At 36.9% G+C, this 19704-nt stretch overlaps 1 protein-coding gene across 6 annotated transcripts in view; it reads right to left on the bottom strand.

Annotated features, from left to right (window-relative positions):
* SH3TC1 (SH3 domain and tetratricopeptide repeats 1) overlaps nucleotides 1-19502 on the bottom strand; it is a 32474-nt gene extending 12972 nt beyond the window's left edge. For 2 of the 6 annotated variants that reach the window (XR_010361522.1, XM_064418776.1), the window contains exons 1-9: nucleotides 19158-19450; nucleotides 9950-10201; nucleotides 7588-7662; nucleotides 5312-5439; nucleotides 2734-2839; nucleotides 2395-2538; nucleotides 1585-1759; nucleotides 1197-1270; nucleotides 177-372 (exon numbers count right to left, since the gene is read on the bottom strand). Coding sequence is in view for 5 of the 6 variants with exons in the window: in XM_064418776.1 (XP_064274846.1) it covers nucleotides 177-372; nucleotides 1197-1270; nucleotides 1585-1759; nucleotides 2395-2538; nucleotides 2734-2839; nucleotides 5312-5439; nucleotides 7588-7662; nucleotides 9950-10157 (1106 nt within the window). In the remaining variant the exon portion in view is untranslated. The other 4 variants (XM_064418779.1, XM_064418780.1, XM_064418777.1 and 1 more) reach the window with 4 other exon arrangements.
* Between the last annotated feature and the right edge of the window lie 202 nt (nucleotides 19503-19704).

Raw genomic sequence — 19704 nt, 5'->3', positions numbered from 1 at the left:
CTCAAAAACACAAAGCGCAAAAGACACACAAACACAGAAAAAAACACCAACAAAAAACAACCAAAAAAAGCCCAAAACCACACCCTGAATTCCTGATTTTGATGTTCAGCATTTCAAAGCTGAGACTAGAAGACTAGTTTCTTTTTGTTTATGAGAGATAAATATTTATCACTCACTTATTTTTAGAGAAGTCCAGTTTAACATGACCTGTCTTTACAAAACCTATTTGGCCAGTAAATACATGTCTTCCAAGAAACCATTCCATGCATTCAATGAAGTAGCCAAGGATCTCAATTCTGTCCCCTTCCTGGAAACTCAGCTCTTCTGACACAATACTTTCATAATTAATCACAGCTAGACAGGATCCCATTGCTGTGTAATAAGGAGATAAATAATATTTACAGATAAAGTGATTTAACAATAGAGATACTCTTAATATAACAGCAACTCAGCAGAAAATATTTAACAAAAGACATTCCTGGAACCTGCGAGTTGAATATCTGCGAGTTTAAATCTGACAAGATTTAAAGCATCTACCTTCATTGGTTTGATAATTAGGTTTGTAAATAGCATAAAAGTCCTCATTTCCTGTTAGAAAATAAAGCCTAAAATGTTCTCACAATTCTATCAGATTTCATAATGGAGCAGCAAAAAGAAATGTTTTAAGTCCTTACTTTCCCTCTGATAAAGGGCTCTGAACTTGGGCCGGTGTAAAGCACTTGAACCAATTGAAACAATCTTACTGGTATATACCCATAAATATGGGTATATACCAGTCAGAACAGTATTAAAACTGAAAACATGGAAGAAAATAAGCCATATTTGCTGTCTAACCTCAAACCATCTGTAAAAGTTTTATTTCTCTGGCAGTATGAGAAAAAGCTGCACACATATCAAAGATCCACAATTACATTGGTGCATTTTCTGAGGCATCCTCAACTCAGTCACTCAGTACTACTTTCTGTAGTATTTAGGAGGAAAAATGGGAAAGACAAGACTTTTGAGTTTGACTCTTTAGAGTTTAACCCTAGACAAATTTATAGTCTCACTAATTTTACTGCAAACTAGTTTTGCAAGCTGTTTCCCCACTCTAATGCAATGGACAAAAAGTTATTGAACTTTTTAAAGTCTGTTATAGAGAAAACAGAGTAAGTTTGGGGTTATTCTAACATCCATGTTTGAATGAAGTTTCTTACCAACTTTTTTGATCAAATTAGATTCATTTTTATATGAAAAATCAATGGGATTAGAATACCCTTTAAGAAACCACCTGAAAACAGAAAAAGAAATTTAAATTAGTGTATAGAACACGTCACTATATGTTGTGACAGTTACAGTCATATTTAAAATACATATGAAAACTGTGTCCCTCCCGCAATTAGCTTTCAATTGCAGCACTCCCCATACACTTCAGACACATTTATGGCTTCATTATATTAGTAGTAAAAGTACTGCTACTTCAGGAAAACAAACCAAACTCAGAAAGTCTTGCTATTTTTCCTTGCCCCAGGTAGAGGCATCTCTAAGCAGACGTGTATGTGAATCAGATATATATGGAAGAGGTAGGTAGAGTCAGGTACCTACTGATGGAAAGGCTCCAATGGCTCCAGGGAAGCATTAGACCATGTGGGCATGTCACTATCCACAGATCCACCTTTTACATCTTCAGTAAAAGCCCCAGTCTCAAAATAAGTTGTTTCATTGTCTGTAACCATCATCTTTCTTATCGTATTATCAGGATATAAAACAAAAAAAGATCCTAAAATAAATGCAGTTGAGCAGATGTCATTTTATGTAATGTTTTAGTGTCATATAAGCCCTAAAACTGGCTTCAAGAGCATCAGTAATATTCATTTAGAAATTGAAAATCTGATCTTTGTCAAGAATTTTCTTGCTGATTGTCAGATATTCATACATGAATACCTGTCTAGTGTGTCTTTCAGTAGGGGAAAAAAAACCCCCAGAGCCCTCTGCTGCAATTCTGCATATTCCTATAGCAGAAACAAATCACCACCTATCCTGACATCCTGGCCCTGGCAGTACCAGCAGGTGATGCTGTTTAGGCAAAGCACATGAGCCTGGTAACTGTTTATAAATCATCTCTGCACATCTCCAGAATCTGCAATAATATTAAGCCAGTTGGAATGTACATCACTCCCTAATCCTTTTGCTATCCATTTATGCACCAGCTGCACATGAATTTCTTCAATCCCTTCATGATCTCACTGAACCTAATCTGTGTTTGCTCCTTTCTTTTCTCTTTACAACGTGCATTTGGAGTGAGTAAATTTAAACTTCACCTTCATTAAGTGTTTGAATAGGTCTTACTGTCTGATTTGGGGATTTTAAATAAAGATGCTTCCCTGTACCTAGCCTTAGCATGTACAGTCTTACCTTCCTGTACTAGCAGACTTCTGTACATCAAATTTAATGATTTTTCATTTATACAGACTTCAATGCCTGTATCTTCCTCCTCTTGGGAATATAGCCAGAAAGACTGGTCTAGGAATAAATTCTCCATGCAATGATTTATAAAACCTAGGAAAAAGAAAATCCAATTGTTTTCTTTGCCAGTATTAGAAAAAAATAAAAACTTTCAGAAAGTTAGCGAGCACTTCATTATTACTTAATGAACAATGTATAAATCACAAAATTGTGTTCAACAAATTCTCAAAAACTGTGTGCAATTGAACACAAATTAATATATTGAACTATTGTATGGTGAAACTTTACCCAGTGAGTGGTACGTTAGAAACTTCCATATTTCTTCAAAAGTTTTAAATGTCACCACTATTAAATCTTGATCACTGTGAATAGACAGGAGTCTGGCAGAAAGCTCCTAAAAATGAAAACCAATACTTTAATTACAGTTGCACTAGATTTAAGCACAATTTCTCACTGGATAACACTTAGGCAAAAATACTATTCATTAAGAAAGATTAAAAAAATAAGAATCCGGAATTTTATCTGCATTAGATATCTGTTCTTTAACATACATCTACAACATACAGGGAGCCAAATGTTAATCTGACTCTTGCTTCGCAATTGTACTGACAGTTTCAGTGAGGTTAACTTACAGAGGAAATAAAGACCACACTGAGCAGGACTGAAGGTTTGTCTAGTTCAGAAATGTCTGTGTATAACCATATGCATAACCATATACTCAAATGTATCTATATAGGCAAGCATATAGTAGTTCTTCCAAGAATATCCTCCACACAGAGTGGTTTACAGCTTGGGAACTGCCTTTGCCAGACGTGTGGGCATTAATATTAAATAGTGAAAAGGAGCTAGTTTGGGGATTTTTTAACTTGAAATTTCTCACTCAATCACTGTAAATTTTTAGGTTCTACAACTTCTTGATGTAGATTACCCTCAGAGCTCTGTACACACACAAAAATGCAGCTCCTTGATGCAACTTTGAACCTGCTTCCTGGTATAGTCAGTCTTTATCCAGAAGAGATATTGAATAATTATTTCCAAGTATACTCTTTTTTGGTTAAAACAAATATACCAAAGTATTATATTTCTTTTTTTGAAGATGAAGTAAGATATTTTTATTTTCATATGTACTGGTTCACACTGCTAGCATAGCATTAAATTTTTTAATTAAACTTCTAACAAAGATAAGCAATGATCATTTTAAGTGGTGATGGACTTTAAGTTATTCCAGAAATGGCTAAAAGGAACAATTACATAAACCTTCAAATAAGTGAAAGAAAAACGCATTTTGATGGATTCTAGACAGGGAGGGATAATACAGAGTCTGGTTGCACTCCAGTTTGTAGCTTAAAAACAGGGCTCCCCAGTGATGCTGGCTATTGCCTTTCAGGGAAATACAAAGAACTACATAGCTTATGAGACAAGTATCTGAATCACTATCTCAGAGAATAAATCAAACTTGAAACTAACAGGTATGATACTACTGTACCCTGACTCCTATCACATTAAAATTCAAATGCAGCTCAAAAAAATTGAAGGACTGATCAATAAATTGATTCTAACTCAAGGCAGAAGGGAGGAAATTGTCCCTCAAACATTTCCTATAATTTTAGTAAGATGGCGTGATTAACTGATTTTATGACTATTACAACACAATTTTAAAATATCTCTGAATTAATTCTGTTTAACACCCATATTTTAAATTCACACAATCTGAACATATTAAAATATAAAAGTCCAACCTAGACTTCTTCAGCAAGCATGTCTCATCACTGCTTTGATCTTCTGCATGCACCTTTCTACACCAGATTACATATTAATGACAGCCTGAAATCTATTAATAAATTGCCAACACATGCTAAAGTATGTCAGCCTCAGGGGCTTCATGCACTGCTGAATATCAAAACAACATTCTAATGAAACTTATTATCAATCTTGTTTCCTTCAAAGCCTTTTCCAGTCTGTTTCTAATAAGGCCACAAATCTAGTCCATTTGTTTGCTCTTTTCCTTTGCCTCCCAATCCCATCTCCCTTCCTCCCTCTCCCTCTAAACACAATCCAGAGCAGAGAAGCAGAAGTACAGACTGTGTGCACAGCCACAAATCAGCAACCTGGTGGTGGGGTGGTCACAACATATGAAAGGAAAATGGTGTAGAAACATGTGTCTGGATAAGTCAAAAACTATAACTAATTAAGATTTCAATAGTTTGGTTTGCTAGTGAAGGAGGCTGGCACCCATGGCACAGACAAAAAAAAGACACACCATTGGTTAAATGTTTTTGTTTTTTTCCAAGAGGAAGGAGGAGACTAACCTTTATTCAGAGTAAACTTCATGGTTGTAGAGGACAGGTTCCCCATATACAAAAAAAATTAAAAGTAATAAAATTTGGCCAACAATTGCATGCTATTTAAAGTTTCAGCCATTTAGCCCTAGGAAGTCCAATGTAGGCTGTTCTCTTTCAAACTTCCTCTTTGGCTTAGCAGTGAGCTTCCCAGGAAATTAGCATGCAAAATAACTCCAGATATCTAGAAGCTGAAGTGATGAGTCAATACAAGGGCAAATTAAAATAAATCAAAGCTCCATCATTTCCCTTGATGTAAATGAAAGCAGATTTTTTTTAAATAAACCCATTTAATTACCTATTAATATGGGTTTGTTTATTTTTCTATCAACTTGGTGTTCCAGTCTCTTTCATTAATTCAATATTTCTAAAGCCCCTAAATGTTTCTTGGCCACAGGAAACTGGCCACTCAAATTCAAATACCCAGCATGTAGATGGAAATAGGACCCAAATAACTTGCAGACTATTTCAGTAGCACAGGGAGTATTATCTGAATAAATAAAACAATTTCCAAGCAATTGACTTACACTGAAGACAGTCATCACTTCCTTGCTGTCATTTTCCAGAAGACGGAGGTGCCCTCTGAGCTGTCTTTGGAGCCTGGGATCAGGACATCCACTCTTTCTTTTCACCATTGTTAACCTCAAGGAGATATCTGGAGGAAGATATCCATTTTCAGTACTACAAGCTATGTGAATCAGCCTTGGAGAACCAGAAAAAGCCTCAAAATCTTAGAATGCATATTAAGAAGTATTTTTTCAGCTTCAGAGACAGGCACACTGTACCCTGATCTACTGCATGTTTCTTTTACATTTTTGTTATCCTTTAGACATAGGAGCCTAGCATGAAAATTTGAGAGACAACTGATATTTATGAGTGGAGAAGGGAAAAAAAAGGCAAGTAGATTGGTAATTTATCAATTTAGACAGCTCTGAGCATTGCAAACATGCTCAGATTCCCAAACATTCCATGCATATCAAAAATCAAAGCAAACAGATACTGCCATCACAAAAAAAAAACAAAAAAACAACCCAACCCTGAACAACAACAAATAGTTCAGCATGTTACAACCCATCATGCTAATCTTAAATTCATAGCTATCTGATATGTCACCCCCGCTGCTTCAGAAGGCTTTATAAATCAAATATTGTGAAAGCTGTTTCTCAGCTGAGCTGGTTGAACAGCACCAACCAAGTTAAATGGTCCAACTAAAAGCTCACTTACATGATTTTCCCAGCACATCTGAAAGCAGCTAGATACCTATTCCCAAGCTCTTGGCATCTGTTTGTGAGAAGCTTTTACTACAGCTCAGGGTACAGCTCCAGCCAGCTTCTCTCACATAAAGAGGCCCTTTGATAAAGCTGCTTTTATTCCACGTTAATTTGTTAATTTAGCTCAATAACAGTAAATCAAATTTTCAGACACCCAGATGGGCATATATAAGCCAATAATACCCAGTCAGGAAGAATTCCAATTGCAAAGTATGTAAATAGGTCACAATTCCAGCAATATGGGACTGTTGTGCATACTAAAATATTCCACCTCCTCTGAGTTTCACATTTTAATCCAGTAAAATTAATGGTTTTCACATTCTGGTCTAATATGCTGTATCTGGTTCTGTTTTCAGAGGTCTTTCTAGGCAAATCTCCAGGAATTTTACCACAACTTGCATAAATTACTCATTACTTTAAGGTCAAGAAGGATGGCTCAGAAATATAAACCTGTGTTACTGAATTACAAGGCCTCTCCCTTTAAGCTGTGACCATATAGTTGGTTGTTAGTAGAAAGAACACAAAATAGAGTCTCTAAATGTTGCTCAGATCACTGCTAGAGTAGAATTACTGACCTTTTCATTTTACCTGAAAACCTAAAACATACTGGCACAAAAGAAGACTGACTTAAAAATGTACACATTCATTTTACTTAATCAAATTGGTTCTCAAGTAGAATATAGATACATAACAGTAGACGCACAATCTAACTTTTACAGAAAGTTGATGTTAATGAAATAATTATTACATTGAATTATAATGGAAATACAACTCGTTCTGTCAAAAAACCCTATGATAATGCCTTATAGAGATGAAATATGGTCTAAAACCCCATTATAATATCCAGTCTGTTTCTGTGAGCCCTAACCCATACCTCCAGTTACAAAGAACCCAAATTCTGTACAAAGCAAGACAAGCAGGTACATAATGCACAAATAAGTTGACTAGAAATAACCATATGCCTGGGAAAACTGCCTGCCACTGATGTGATTTGTCAGGTCAAGCCAGAGGGCAGGGAACAGCTCAGTGCTGGTTTGGATGGCACAAGAAGGGAAAGGTGCCAATTCACAGTGCCTGCCACGAGCCCTCCAGAGGTGAAGCCTGCTGAACCCACATACTGAAGAACTGCATTCAATTGACACTTCATTGAAAACACAGCATTAAAAACAATAAAAACAGGTACTTGGAAAGGCCACAAACTTTGAAAGATAAGACATTTAAAGGACTGAAAAGCATATGTAAAATAAGCTATGAACTTTTTATTTGCTTCTCTTTATATTTTTGTAACCAGTATAATATAGTAGATAAATTATTTCTGGTTTTTACAGAAATTGCTCTGTCTTTTTGTGAGAAATTCTCAACAAATCTTATGTATAAGTTGGTCACTACATAGCTGCCATGAAATACATTATAAAACTTACAGGAGTGGTGACTGCAAATGTTGACATAGTTGAGTTGTCTCAAAAATAAAAAGGAAGCCGTGAGAAAATCATTATATTATAAAGATAGGATGGGAGAAAAAAATGCCTTACCAGTTGGAAAATTCTCTGCCTGACTGGGAAGGGTCCTTGAACTGACATTCATGCATTTTTCACTTGGAGAACACTCTATTAGATAAATGAAAGCAATAGTTATGTGCCTTTTCTAAGTCATATAAATCACACTGAAAAAAACCAACAAAATACCCCATGCTTTCAAAGCATTTGATGCATCAGATAATTTCTAAAACAGAATAACTATTTTCTCCCCTTCCTGCTATATAAGTCCCAAACCCACAAAAAGTCTGCAGAATATTTCTTTCCTCCTGGGCTGGAGGGGGAAGTCTTTATTGCATCATTTTGATGTGAAGTTTCAAGATGGGGAATTGATGGAAAGAAAGGTTCTCAGGAAACAATTCTCATTTGGGAAAGAGCAAGGGTCAGACATAATTTTCTCTTCCCTTGCACCTATATTAAAAATGGCTCCCACTGATGCTTCAGTGGTATAAATTGTTGTGCCTTTTACAAATTAATACATGGAGAAAAATAACTCTTCATCTGTTATATGTGTATGTAATACTTGTCAGGGGGTACTGTAAAATCAAGTGATTTGAAGTTTCAGGAAAATATCACAAATAAGGTATGTTTTATATTAATACTAATCTGCTCTTTTCCTTTAGTCCGTATTTCTTCCTCTCCTTGGGGAGATAAACAACCATTTCCATTCTCTCAAGGCTCCCTGGGCAAGGGAGTGAAGACAAGGCTTCATATTTCTAAGAATAAAAGATAAATAGATCTTTCATTTTTTTCTAGAAAATTTCTGAAGCAATTTTCATGTATCCCAAGACATTATCTATGAAGCTCTGCTTCTAAAATAAACCCTGTAATATAGCAGGGCATGGTAATTTCTGTGTCTTTTGCATCTTCCCTCAAGTGCATCTATGAATGTTACATTAATAAATTCATGCAAATAAATAAAAATACATAAAACAGTTTTCCCACCTCACAAAGAAAGGAAGTAAGCATTAAAACCATGGTCTTTAATGCCTATTACTAGCACATACTCAAAATAGAAATTGAAATCCTCAAACGCTTGAGTTTTGTAAGGTTTTGGTTGGGTATTTGACAGAAACTTTGGGGTTTGGATTTTACTTATTTTCTTAATATGGACTATATTATATTTGTTTTTAAATAGAAATTTGATAATAAGCTCACTGCAGTGCAGGCTGACTGAGATTTCGAATGTTTCCTAAACAATATCCCCTAGAGCTTCTGGGACCAGGCTTACCTGTAGTTCTGCTTTTTCTGGTTTTAGTCACAATTACAAACAGAAGGTGTCAAAACTAACGACATATTGTTATTTTGATAATAATTTAATAGTTGACAAGAGCAATAAATTAGCATAGGTTCACATGTTAGCATATGTGACCTATTATCACTATTGTTTCGATATTAAAAACTATAACTTTCCTTGAAAGGTATAACAAGACATTAACATCCATTTCTGTGACTTTTAGGAAAAGGCAAAGGCTATCAGTAAGCATTTAAATTACTCATCAGTTTAATTTAAAATGATAATTTGCTGTTAAATTGGAGTCAAAGAGTAAGAGTTACTATAAATACAGTTTGAATATGTTTAAACTTTTTTAAGTACTAGAATTAGGTACAAAAACTTATTAACTCCTACTTGGTAGAATGTCTTGCATCCTTCTTGGAAAGCTAAAGAGCAACTTTATACTGCCCGGGGATGCTTTTACCTGGTCTTTGATGTCAGAAGCATTGCAGTTGTGAACAGAAAGATATTGTGCAAGTCACACAACATATACTTTTAAATTAAATAGGTTTTTTCCATTATTTTTGGAAGTATTTTCACATTAAGAACACTCTTGAGCCTACTGTAAACCAAGAGCCTGGCCATTGCCACCTGCCTCTGTCCCTCCACTCCTCTACCCAAAAGGTCCTTCTGACTTGCATGACTTTACCCCACAAAGTAGATTTTCTTTTGCACAAAGGCAGTACTACACCTCTGATGAAAAAGGAACTTTAAAAAATAATTAAAATAGAAACTTGGTTTCTGAATCTTACAGATATAGCAAAAAGCGCTAGAAAAAAGAACTTCTATTTCAGTACCCTGGCTCTTGGGTTCTGATAATTTTCATCTCATCTTACTAAAAGATAATCCATTTGCCTGCCCCAAGTGAATTTCAGTGTAGATTGTTCAATAGTCCAATCTATGCAGTGTTTCTATGGAGGAAACATAGCTGCTGGTTGTATTTGAAAAGAAGCCCATCTGGGTTCTGTGATTCTGTGAAAAACACCTGAGAGTTCTCAGCTTGTGCACCATTTAAAACACACAGTAATTCAAGCACAGGAAGTCAGGAGCAGAGGCACCAGGATGTATTTTTTGAGGTCTTACCTGTTTGTTCTTGCAATGTGTCCATCCCAGCTCCATCCCTGAGGGTGCTGATGGCAGCATTGCTCTCCACATGTTTGCAGTCACACCTGCACATTTCCTGCTCAGTTTCTTCCCTCTCCAAGTTCCTGTCTTGCTCTCCCTCCAGAGCAGGGACAGTGGTGTTAGTGCTGAGCATAGATGTGCCACCTGCCACTGCCAAACTCTCCATAATTTGAATTTCCTCACAGTGGCACAATTAACATTATCAACAACCTGAAAGGGAAAAAACCCAAATAGTATTTTTTTTAAGTGTCAGAAAAGATGAACTTATTCAAGAGCTGTCCCTCTCCTGCAGGAGTTATCTTTAATTGTAATATGGATTAAAAAATTTTGCTATGGGCTTTTTTCAGAGCAACTGTTGTGTAACACCAAATTTATCCCAGAAAAAGCTCCTGCAATGAGGTGGCATCACTGCTTTAGGAACAAAGCAACAGACTTGGCTAACAGCAACAATCCAAGGCCTGAAGTGAAATGTACTTGTGCCCACTGCTAATTATTTGTTCTTGGCCAGCTATAAAGCAGAGCCTCCCAGGGATAACAGCATTCACATCAACAGAGGAATTGCAGGGGAAAAACATCATTTTCTAAAGGTGACAAGAATGGAACAAGTACTGCATGCTGAACTCAAACAACAAAGAAGGTTTATATAAATTCAGCTAAAGAATGAATCCTCCACAGGGACAGGCAAAAGAGCCAAGCATTACTTTGCAGCAAAGCAGAAAAATGAAGCCCTACTGAAGCTAGAGGCTGTGTCTGGCAGCAAGACTCCATTTGGCATGATCAGGAAGAAGGAATAGAAATGGAGGTAGAGCACAAGTGGCTGCAAGCTTCACTGCTCCCTGCAGTCACTGAGGTGAGGCATCCTGCAATCCCATTTCTTGGGCACAAGCTGCTTCAGGGTCAGGAAGATGCAGCCAGACCACCAGCCAAAGCATCTACAAAGGATGTGACTGATGTAGCCAGAACATGCCCACTGACACCTACACGTTTTTCCTCAGTGGGCTTTCACATGTGTCTAAATGATTTCAGAAAGCCACAGGATAGATTTTGCTTTAGTCCTGTCATTTGGGTTAAATCTGACTTCCTCTGTGTTTACTCCAGCCATACTCATTAATGAGCTACATTCATGATGAGCTGTGATCTTCAGGAAATTTCATCTCATTTGTTTTCCAGCAGAAATTGGTTAAATCTGAAGCTGTAGATGAAAAATGCACTTCTGCTTTGCTAAAGCCTCAGACTAGTGCCTAGTCACCTAGGATCTAATTGTGATCTGCCTTCAGTCTGGCCAAGAAATGCTCACTTCTCCATTTACCATGCAATGAGGTGTCCCAAAGCACATGCTTCTGGCTTTTTTCTTCACAACCCTGCCTTCCTACACTTCTTGCCCTCCAAGCTTCACATCATAGATCCCTAACCCTAATCAGGAAGAAGGAATACCAAACCAAGTACCAACATGAGCAGCACAACAGCTGCCAGCAGCCTGCTGGGGTAAGCAGGTACACAGAAGAAGGCAGGATCTGTCTGCACAACTTTCCTGCTCTTTCACAGTCATTGAAACCTTTGCCCCAAATGAACACTTCTTGAAAAAGCAGTGAACTATATAAAGACCTAGGCAAGTTATGCAATTATAGAAAATTAATGAGGTATAGTTACAGGTTGTATGACCAGCTCAGAGAATTAAATCATAACCAGATCTACCACAAGTTAATGAAGTATGAAGAAATCTAGGCTGGGTTTTGCTTTAACATTTTCGTTGTCCCATTTTGCCATTTATTCAAAAGTGCCAATCAGAATGCTGTAGCTGACTTTCAAAAGATGCTTTTGGTGCTGCATGACAGTTCTTTATATAAAGTTATGTAAAAGTTCATATATGCGCCTACAAAACACAGGTGGTAACTCAAACACAAGTCATTTTTATCCCTTCTCTCACAAAAGAACATTTTAATTAACATATTTGGCTGACACTGAAAAACTGCCTATCAGACTTGATGACCTATTTATAAATGATTAAAAATACAGGCTTGCCAAAGGCCAAACTCACTTTGCCAGGGATCTCTTTTTCCATTTATACAGCTGATCTTTTCCTTGAAATAATGACAGTAGCTAACACCATTATTTTCATTACTGCACTAGGATTATATGTAATGCATTCCAATTTTCACACTTGGAAATTAAATACTTCTGCATACATTTTGTAAATAATAGTATGTCCTGTTGGTGAAGATGTAAATATTTTTATATTAATGATAATTTGGTTCCAAAGGAGGTTGTTTAAATTACATTGTTCTGTGAATACAAAGCCAGTTGTTATTTTTAGATCAGGATTACCCTTAATCCCAGAAATGAAATTCAGTGTTCAGATTATTAATTTTTTTCCATAAGCTCCTATCCACAAGGAAAAATATCATCCTGCACAAAATTTAGGAAGAAAACATTCTCTTACTGGAATTATTAGAATTCAGTTGAATTGGAGAAGAGATACTGATAAAATGTTTCACCTCTTCTGCATCATCTTCTGTTGGTAAGAGTAACATACATGCAGGTCTGTGAATGAATTTAGAAAGCTTGGTGCTATAAGAGCAAGTAGTACACCTGAACAAATCAAAATGGATACAAATCTGTTTAAGAAGATTCAGTCATAGAGCCTAAGCCAAGGGAAAAAAATGAATGAGTGAAAGAAAAGCAAAACATATGTATGTCTTGTCTGGGTTCTTCCAAGAGGAGCAGAACAAAAACTCAAACCTCAAACATTTTTAGCAGTCATGTTCTCCTCTACAGATTTCTTTTCCATTTTTAATGTTTGCCTTAACCACCAAATGTCAGCTCATGTGGCTTTATGTAGGCACTGATAACAAAATAGTGAACTTTCCCATAGCTGGGCCCCTTGTCTACCTTTTGAATGTTTATCTGGCATCTTAACTGACACAAATTTGGTCCCAAGTGACAAAGATTTCATAGGAATTTACGTTGAATCCCTGTACTTTTATTATTTGCCTTTAACTATCATCTAAGTACCCCAAGACACATAAGCAAAGCTACAGAATAATTATCCTATTTATTATGCTGATGCTTTCTCAATTATTGTTTCACCACAAATTAAAGCATATCTAATGGCACAGAACCAGAGAAAAACATTAATCTAATATAAAACAGCTTTAGAGAATGCTAAACTGCAGTGCTTGAGTCACTCTCATTATTAGAGATTTCTTCATAAACCTATGATGCTAGTAAGTATAATGGTAAATTAGCAACTAACCATTTGTTGATAGCAACAAATACAAGATTAAGGTCTTCAAGAGTCAAGATCTAGCACTCACCATATAAAGTTTGTCATCTCTAACTAGTTCTTACAATATACATTTATGTGTAGACGATGTGTACTAAGAAATTTATTTATAATTTAGAAAAAACTATTTTTCTCATGCTTTTTGAAGCTTGACCAAAAAAATCATATTTGGTGCAGGATGTTGGCCATAAAACTTACTGATCTTTCTTTTCTTCTGAGCCCAGAGCCAACCTCTACTCAAAACCATGTGGTCAAGTTGTGGCTCTCTCCACTGCTCAGGGGGCTCAGTTTCCAAGGCAGCAGAGAGGAGCAGCAGATCCTGGACAGCTGAACACCTTTGGTGCTCCTGGGTGCACTGGTGTCCTCCATGCCCATGGCCTGAGCTCCCTGGACACTGGGAGCATGTCCAAGGGCTCTGAGTGCTGCCCCACGCCCCATCCAGGCTTGTGAGGCTCAGAAGGTTCCTCCACCTTCCCTGTCCCTTCTCAGGGCACAGCAGGCAGGAAGGGACAGTATCCAACAGCTGTTGGACATCAGGGGAAATGAGACACTATTTTTCCTCCTTTATCGTGCCTTTCTGTGTGTTGCTGCTTCCTTTTTGCTGAGTGTTTTCAAAGCCCAGCTAATCAGAAGAAAAACATATAGCTTGAGATTTTCCATGTAGGCTGAGGGTTGTTTTTCTCCCCTGCCTTTTTTTAAGGCACTTTGTGGATGACAGGAACACCAATTAATTCCCATTTTTAGGGTGTTGAGGGAGAAAACCAATAACAACCACTGAACCAGATTCTCTCTCTCCCTCTAAAGATATATTTCTGAGACTAGGACATTTTGGTGTACAAAAATGGGCTTTATTCAAATTAGCTGCCTAAAACCTGTATGCAATACAATATTTTTTTCATTCATCATCTTCTCTCTAGGAGCCTCAGGAAAACATACTAATGACTTACTAAGCACCTGTCCCGCAACTATACTGCCCAAAATTAATCTAGGTCATTTTCCCAAGCTGACACTAGAGTAGTTATTTTATTCCCTCCTTCCAGTTGCAATTAACATTTCACATCTTCTGTATTAGGCTACAAACATCTTAAAGCCAAGATCAGTACAAACTTTTTCCTTAGAGAGTAAACCACAGACTTGATCTCTATGAAGTTCAGTCAAAGGCATGGATGTAATAAAAAAAAAATCCATATTAGGTTCTGTATAGGCAACAATTTTTATGTATTCCACATAAAGGTAAGCAAATCTATAATCAGGGTAAACAAATTTAGCAATCTCAGTGCTTTCCAAAAATAGAAGATTGACTCCTTTATCACAGAAGTAACTTGAGTTTAGTTAGCAATCCTCAGTAAACAATGTTGCAATAGGTATAATTGTTCCCAGCTGGTCTACAAACAAAAAAGCTTCAGAGATGCAGTAGATGCCTTTAAAAGCTTTAGTCCTCTCTATGATTAATTTTCTTTATATCTCAGTAGTACTGAAATATATTTTCCATCCTCAACACATCTCTAAAAGTACCATACATTCAAAATTTCCAAGTTTAGATATGGAAAATTGGAGAATAAAATCCACCATCTCATAACTGCTTAAAAATAAGCATAAACTCTAGGAGTGCTTTAAAACAAAAATCAGATCACTGTTAGAAAACTATAAAAGGCATCTGTGAATCTCAGCACTTCATTCTGAGTGCTAGATGTGACAGAACTTGGCCTGTGGCAGATAATCAGAGGAATAAAGTAGGAGCTGTTGCTGCTGAATTGCAGCTCAGCTGACACCACACCACCTAGATGAGGCAAACAGCAGCACAGAAAATCCCAGCAGGTTCTCATAACTGTGACAGATCACATTTACACATATTTTCCAGTGATTTCATTACGGATGCACCAAAGAACAGAACTACCGAAATTACCCGTTTAACTGGCTGCAATTCCAACACATTGACAATAAAACAGTCAAATACCAGACCACAAGTACCTAAAGTAGAGCAAAAGAGGGAGATGTAGACATAGACCACAGGACTTCCCCTACCTTTTCCAGGCCTGATCCACTGTAACACGCTGGTAAAGAGCGGGCAGATCCCTGCCTCCCTCAGCTCTGCTCAAAACTGACTCCAGCACAGCTCTTCCTGTTTGACCTTCTTATCTTTCCTGTTGATTGCACAGCCTGGCTTGCATGTGGCCAGTACAAAAAGTTGTCTATTAACCAATACTGTTAATTCCAAAACTTTTTTTTTTTAAAAGAAAGAAACATTCCTGAGAATGGAGGTTGAGCTACTAAAGTTCATTATGCAAAGCAGAAATGTATCCAGTGTGCTGGAAAGTTCATCCACACACTCCAGCTTTTCAGAGCAATAATTCATTGTGGCATTTTGCATTGGTGGCTAAAATCTCCAAGGGACACATCCAGGCCATTGTGTTAAAAAAGCATTGTTCAGAAAAAAGGTTACAAACAGTCCTTCAGATAAAGTATAGGACTTTGTCACCCTTTTGCTTTTGATTGCAAAATTAGATTTCTTGCTATCATTACAGATGCAAAAAACACTGATGAAAAATTGTTTGACAAAAAACATACACCAATATGCTCAGGTTTAAATGCAGAAGTCTATTATTTAGCAGATCTATCATGCACCATGCAGCATTAAATATCACTTTAGGGAGTTGAGCAAGACTGTTGTGGAACGCACACAGAGTTTATCTTCTGTGTTACAAGACTGATCCACATGCCATACTAAAGGACTCACAAAAGCAAAGGGTTCAAGGTGGTGGGCTGTCCCCACTGCACTCCTACAGCTCTTGCCAGCAGGAGTACCAAAACCAGACCCTACAGATGCCTTTGAGACCTTAGTTTTGCCTCCTGCCAGTCCATCTTAAGGAACATGCACTGAAGAATTGTTTTTAAACATTAGAAATCAGGATTAATTATAAATCATGCTCTCATTTACCTTACTTCATGTCCCATCATCCCACATAAACACGAATTAGAAATGCTACTTCACACTGATGGGGCAGTCTGTTCCTGCAGTGTGCTTCGGAATTCTCCATCTTCCCAGAAATTATGCATTTGGAAGGTACTCAAATGATTGTGTAAATGACAACCAACCAATCATCCCAGAGGGAATTAATTTGATATTGCACTATAACGCAGTACACAAAGCACACCACTTCAGGAGTAATTAATTTATGTAGTAACTATGCCAACAGCATGAAGTACCACATTTCTGTCACCACTTTACTGATTAACTTTCCATAAGTTTCAAAAACATCCAAGTCTTTTCATCACATCTATTTTAAATGTATATTTAAAGATAATATTTGATTACATTTTATTACATCAGTTCTCCACTGGTATTTCTCTTTTTTTATGTGATTCAAAGTAGATTTGAAAAAACCCTCAAAGAGTCATCTAAGCCTATATTTTTCCCAATGGATAATAATCTTTCAGTCTTTATTTCTGAGTCCCAATCATTGTAGAATCTACCACTGATGTCCAGTATGTCCCTAAAATCTTAAATGATACAACTAACTTTTATTTTAGAGTACCAAAATTAGTAGAAACTCATTTCAAGAAATACATAACAAAATAGCACCAACTGAACTCCAGGCTCCTTAGCTCCCTTTTCCATACTATCATAAAATAGTTTGGGTTAGAAGGGACCTTTAAAAGTTGTCTTATCCAACTGCTCCCTCCAATCTTAAAGATCAGAAATCTTCAGCTTCCTCTGTGATTTTAGTCTGAAGTCGTGCTCCATGGTGTTTCATCACACCACAGCCAGTACTTCAATTCTTGGTGGTGTACATGGACATGTAGTTTAGGTGGAAACAAGAAAAACAAAGTTTTCAGTTTTAAGGTAATGACATAAAAATTTGGCCCTGCACTTCCTGTTGTCTTGTTGGAACAGTACTAATCTGCATGACAAAACTCTGAGTGAATAACCTCCATGGACAGCTGCTCTCATGAAATAACTCCAGAGACCAACCTACTGCAGCAAACAGGAAAAAAAACAGAGGTAGCACAGGTTGGTTTCCACATTAGTAATCACAGCCCTTATACTACATTCTAATTACTATAAATTGTGCCACCTGTTTCAGATTTCCTTTTGCTAAAAATAGGCTTTGAAGTTATTTCTTCTAGACAGTTCTTTAATAAAATTACATGAAGACTTGATGGTCCTGTTTATGTTGGGTTGTCCCTGATCTTTTCAGAACTATTAAAAGAAGCTGACAGGAGGCTGGGGAGGTCATTGGGTGTTGATACAAAACACTTCCTCTAATTGTCTCTCTCAGGCATTGCTTTTCATCATCCTGTTTGTCTGCCCTTCTGCAGCTGCATGTTTGTCTGACCCAAAGCAGCTTGTTTTAGGGAAAACAACCCATTTTCATTTTAAGGCTGACTTATACCTTCCAGTGTAACTATCATTACATCATAGTTGGGGAAATACCTATAAAGGAACAGTCCACTGCCACAGGGACTAACTCTAACTTGTAAAAATATTGAGGCATAACTCATTTGATTATTCACTGGTAAGTGGCAGAAATACCAGTTTTAGGGGAGAAGGGATATTTCTACACATTTTACTAAATTCCTGTTGGATCCCAAGTCCAATATATGTTAACAAGCATATTGTCCCTTGCTGGAATCCATCATAAAAAGATCCTGTTTGTTCCATGTTTTGCTGACACTGGCACTCTCCACTATTTACATCTAGCATGGCAAATTTGAAATCACACAGGATATTGACTGCTGTCTTGGCTAAATTAGTCTCTGTTGGTTCCTCTTTCAACTAGTAATTGAGGTCCACCCACTTAAAAGAAATGTAATATTACACAATCTGTATTGCCAAGTTCAAAAAAGAAATATCAATTGAGCCCCTAGATGTGAAAAAGATTCAGCTTGAAGTACACACTACAATAATAACATTTTAGAAAATTTACCCAATTATATTAGTGCTAGCCAGATTATCAGCATGTATGGATATTAGTTGTGTTATGTGCATGCTACGATTATATACAGCTTCCACAGAAATAGGTTTGGCCACATGTTTCCTTTTGATTAACATGTTATCTCTCCACAACAATTGCATACAGAACTAGCTAAAGTTCTTTCTTCTGATCTCCTGTCATCTTTGCATCTGCCTGCTTGAAAACCAGATTGCTTTACTTCTCCCCAGTTCTTTACCATCCCAACTCCATGGCCAGGTTCAGAAAGGAAAAACAGAAAACATTAAAAGAAAAACACACTGCCACCCATCTGTACGGAAATGCTGTCGCCTTCTAGTCTGCAGGAAAATGCTGAGTCAAAGCACCCAGCTGTGACACCACTTCCACAGTTCCTGGGCCATTTACACAGCCCAAGTTTGCTTACAATTACCAAATGCTAATAATAGATGTTACTGAGCTTGTTATCCCTGAGCACAAGAAGGGCCATGGCACACACCTGACAGAGCTTCCTCCCAAGCTCAGCATCTCCTGAGTGCCACTGCTACTCTCTCGAAAACACTTTTATCTGCAGACCAAAAAGCCAACATGGTCCTAACCAAGGAAGTCCATATTCAAATCCCAGCAGGCAAAAAGGGATCCAGTCATGAACAGAGTCACAATTCCATCTCAGCCCCAGCATGGATCACAGGCCTTCCACAGCAGAGAAAACTTCTAGAAAAGTCTCATCAGTGCAGAATAAAAATTGTAATTATCACTTACCACTTAAAATCACCAATTCTTAAATTAATCATTTCATTTCTGTACTTTATGGCTGAACAGGGTTTATTTTCTGTCCCACGGGAATAACAGCCTCCCCAAATCAAGCACAAATTTTGGAGTCCCATGCAGCACAGAAAGCACATTACTTCTCAGTCACCCCAAACCAAATACACTGAGAATTTGTACTCACAAGCTTTGGCATAGGAAATGAGCTTTCCCTATTTTTCTTTCATCTTGCAAGTGGAATAAAATTCCTCTTATCTACTGGAATTAACAAACCACTTGGCAAATAGAGCCTCTAAAACATCAAACTATAAAGAAATTAAGAAATATATGTTGACTGGGAAACAATAATTCTGTTCATCTAAAAACCTCCAATTATTAAAAGGAGGGTAAAAATCAGTATTCCAGGCGCTTTACAATTAAACTCCCACACAATTTTTTAAAAACTTTTTTAAATTATTTTTCCCCTTGACAGGCTAAATCCCTACCTTTCACAGCATTACAGGGGAATAGAAAAAAAAAAAGAGGTACTTCCTTTTATAATTAGGTGAAGTGATTTTTAATTAAAGGTTAACTATTTTCAGCTGCTTGAAGCTTGCAGGTAGAAATAAGAATTTATTCTTAAGGAAACCTTCTTATAGGCAGCCAGGCAATAATTATATATTACAGTCATAAATTGAGTAGAGATTATTTGTTATGCTGTTCAAATGGATTTGATATCTTTTTTCCTTCAG

The sequence above is a fragment of the Passer domesticus genome, chromosome 4, assembly GCF_036417665.1.
Source record: "Passer domesticus isolate bPasDom1 chromosome 4, bPasDom1.hap1, whole genome shotgun sequence".
NCBI lineage: Eukaryota > Metazoa > Chordata > Aves > Passeriformes > Passeridae > Passer > Passer domesticus.
Note: the sequence above shows the minus strand (reverse complement) of the source record. Positions and strands in the feature narration are given on the sequence as shown.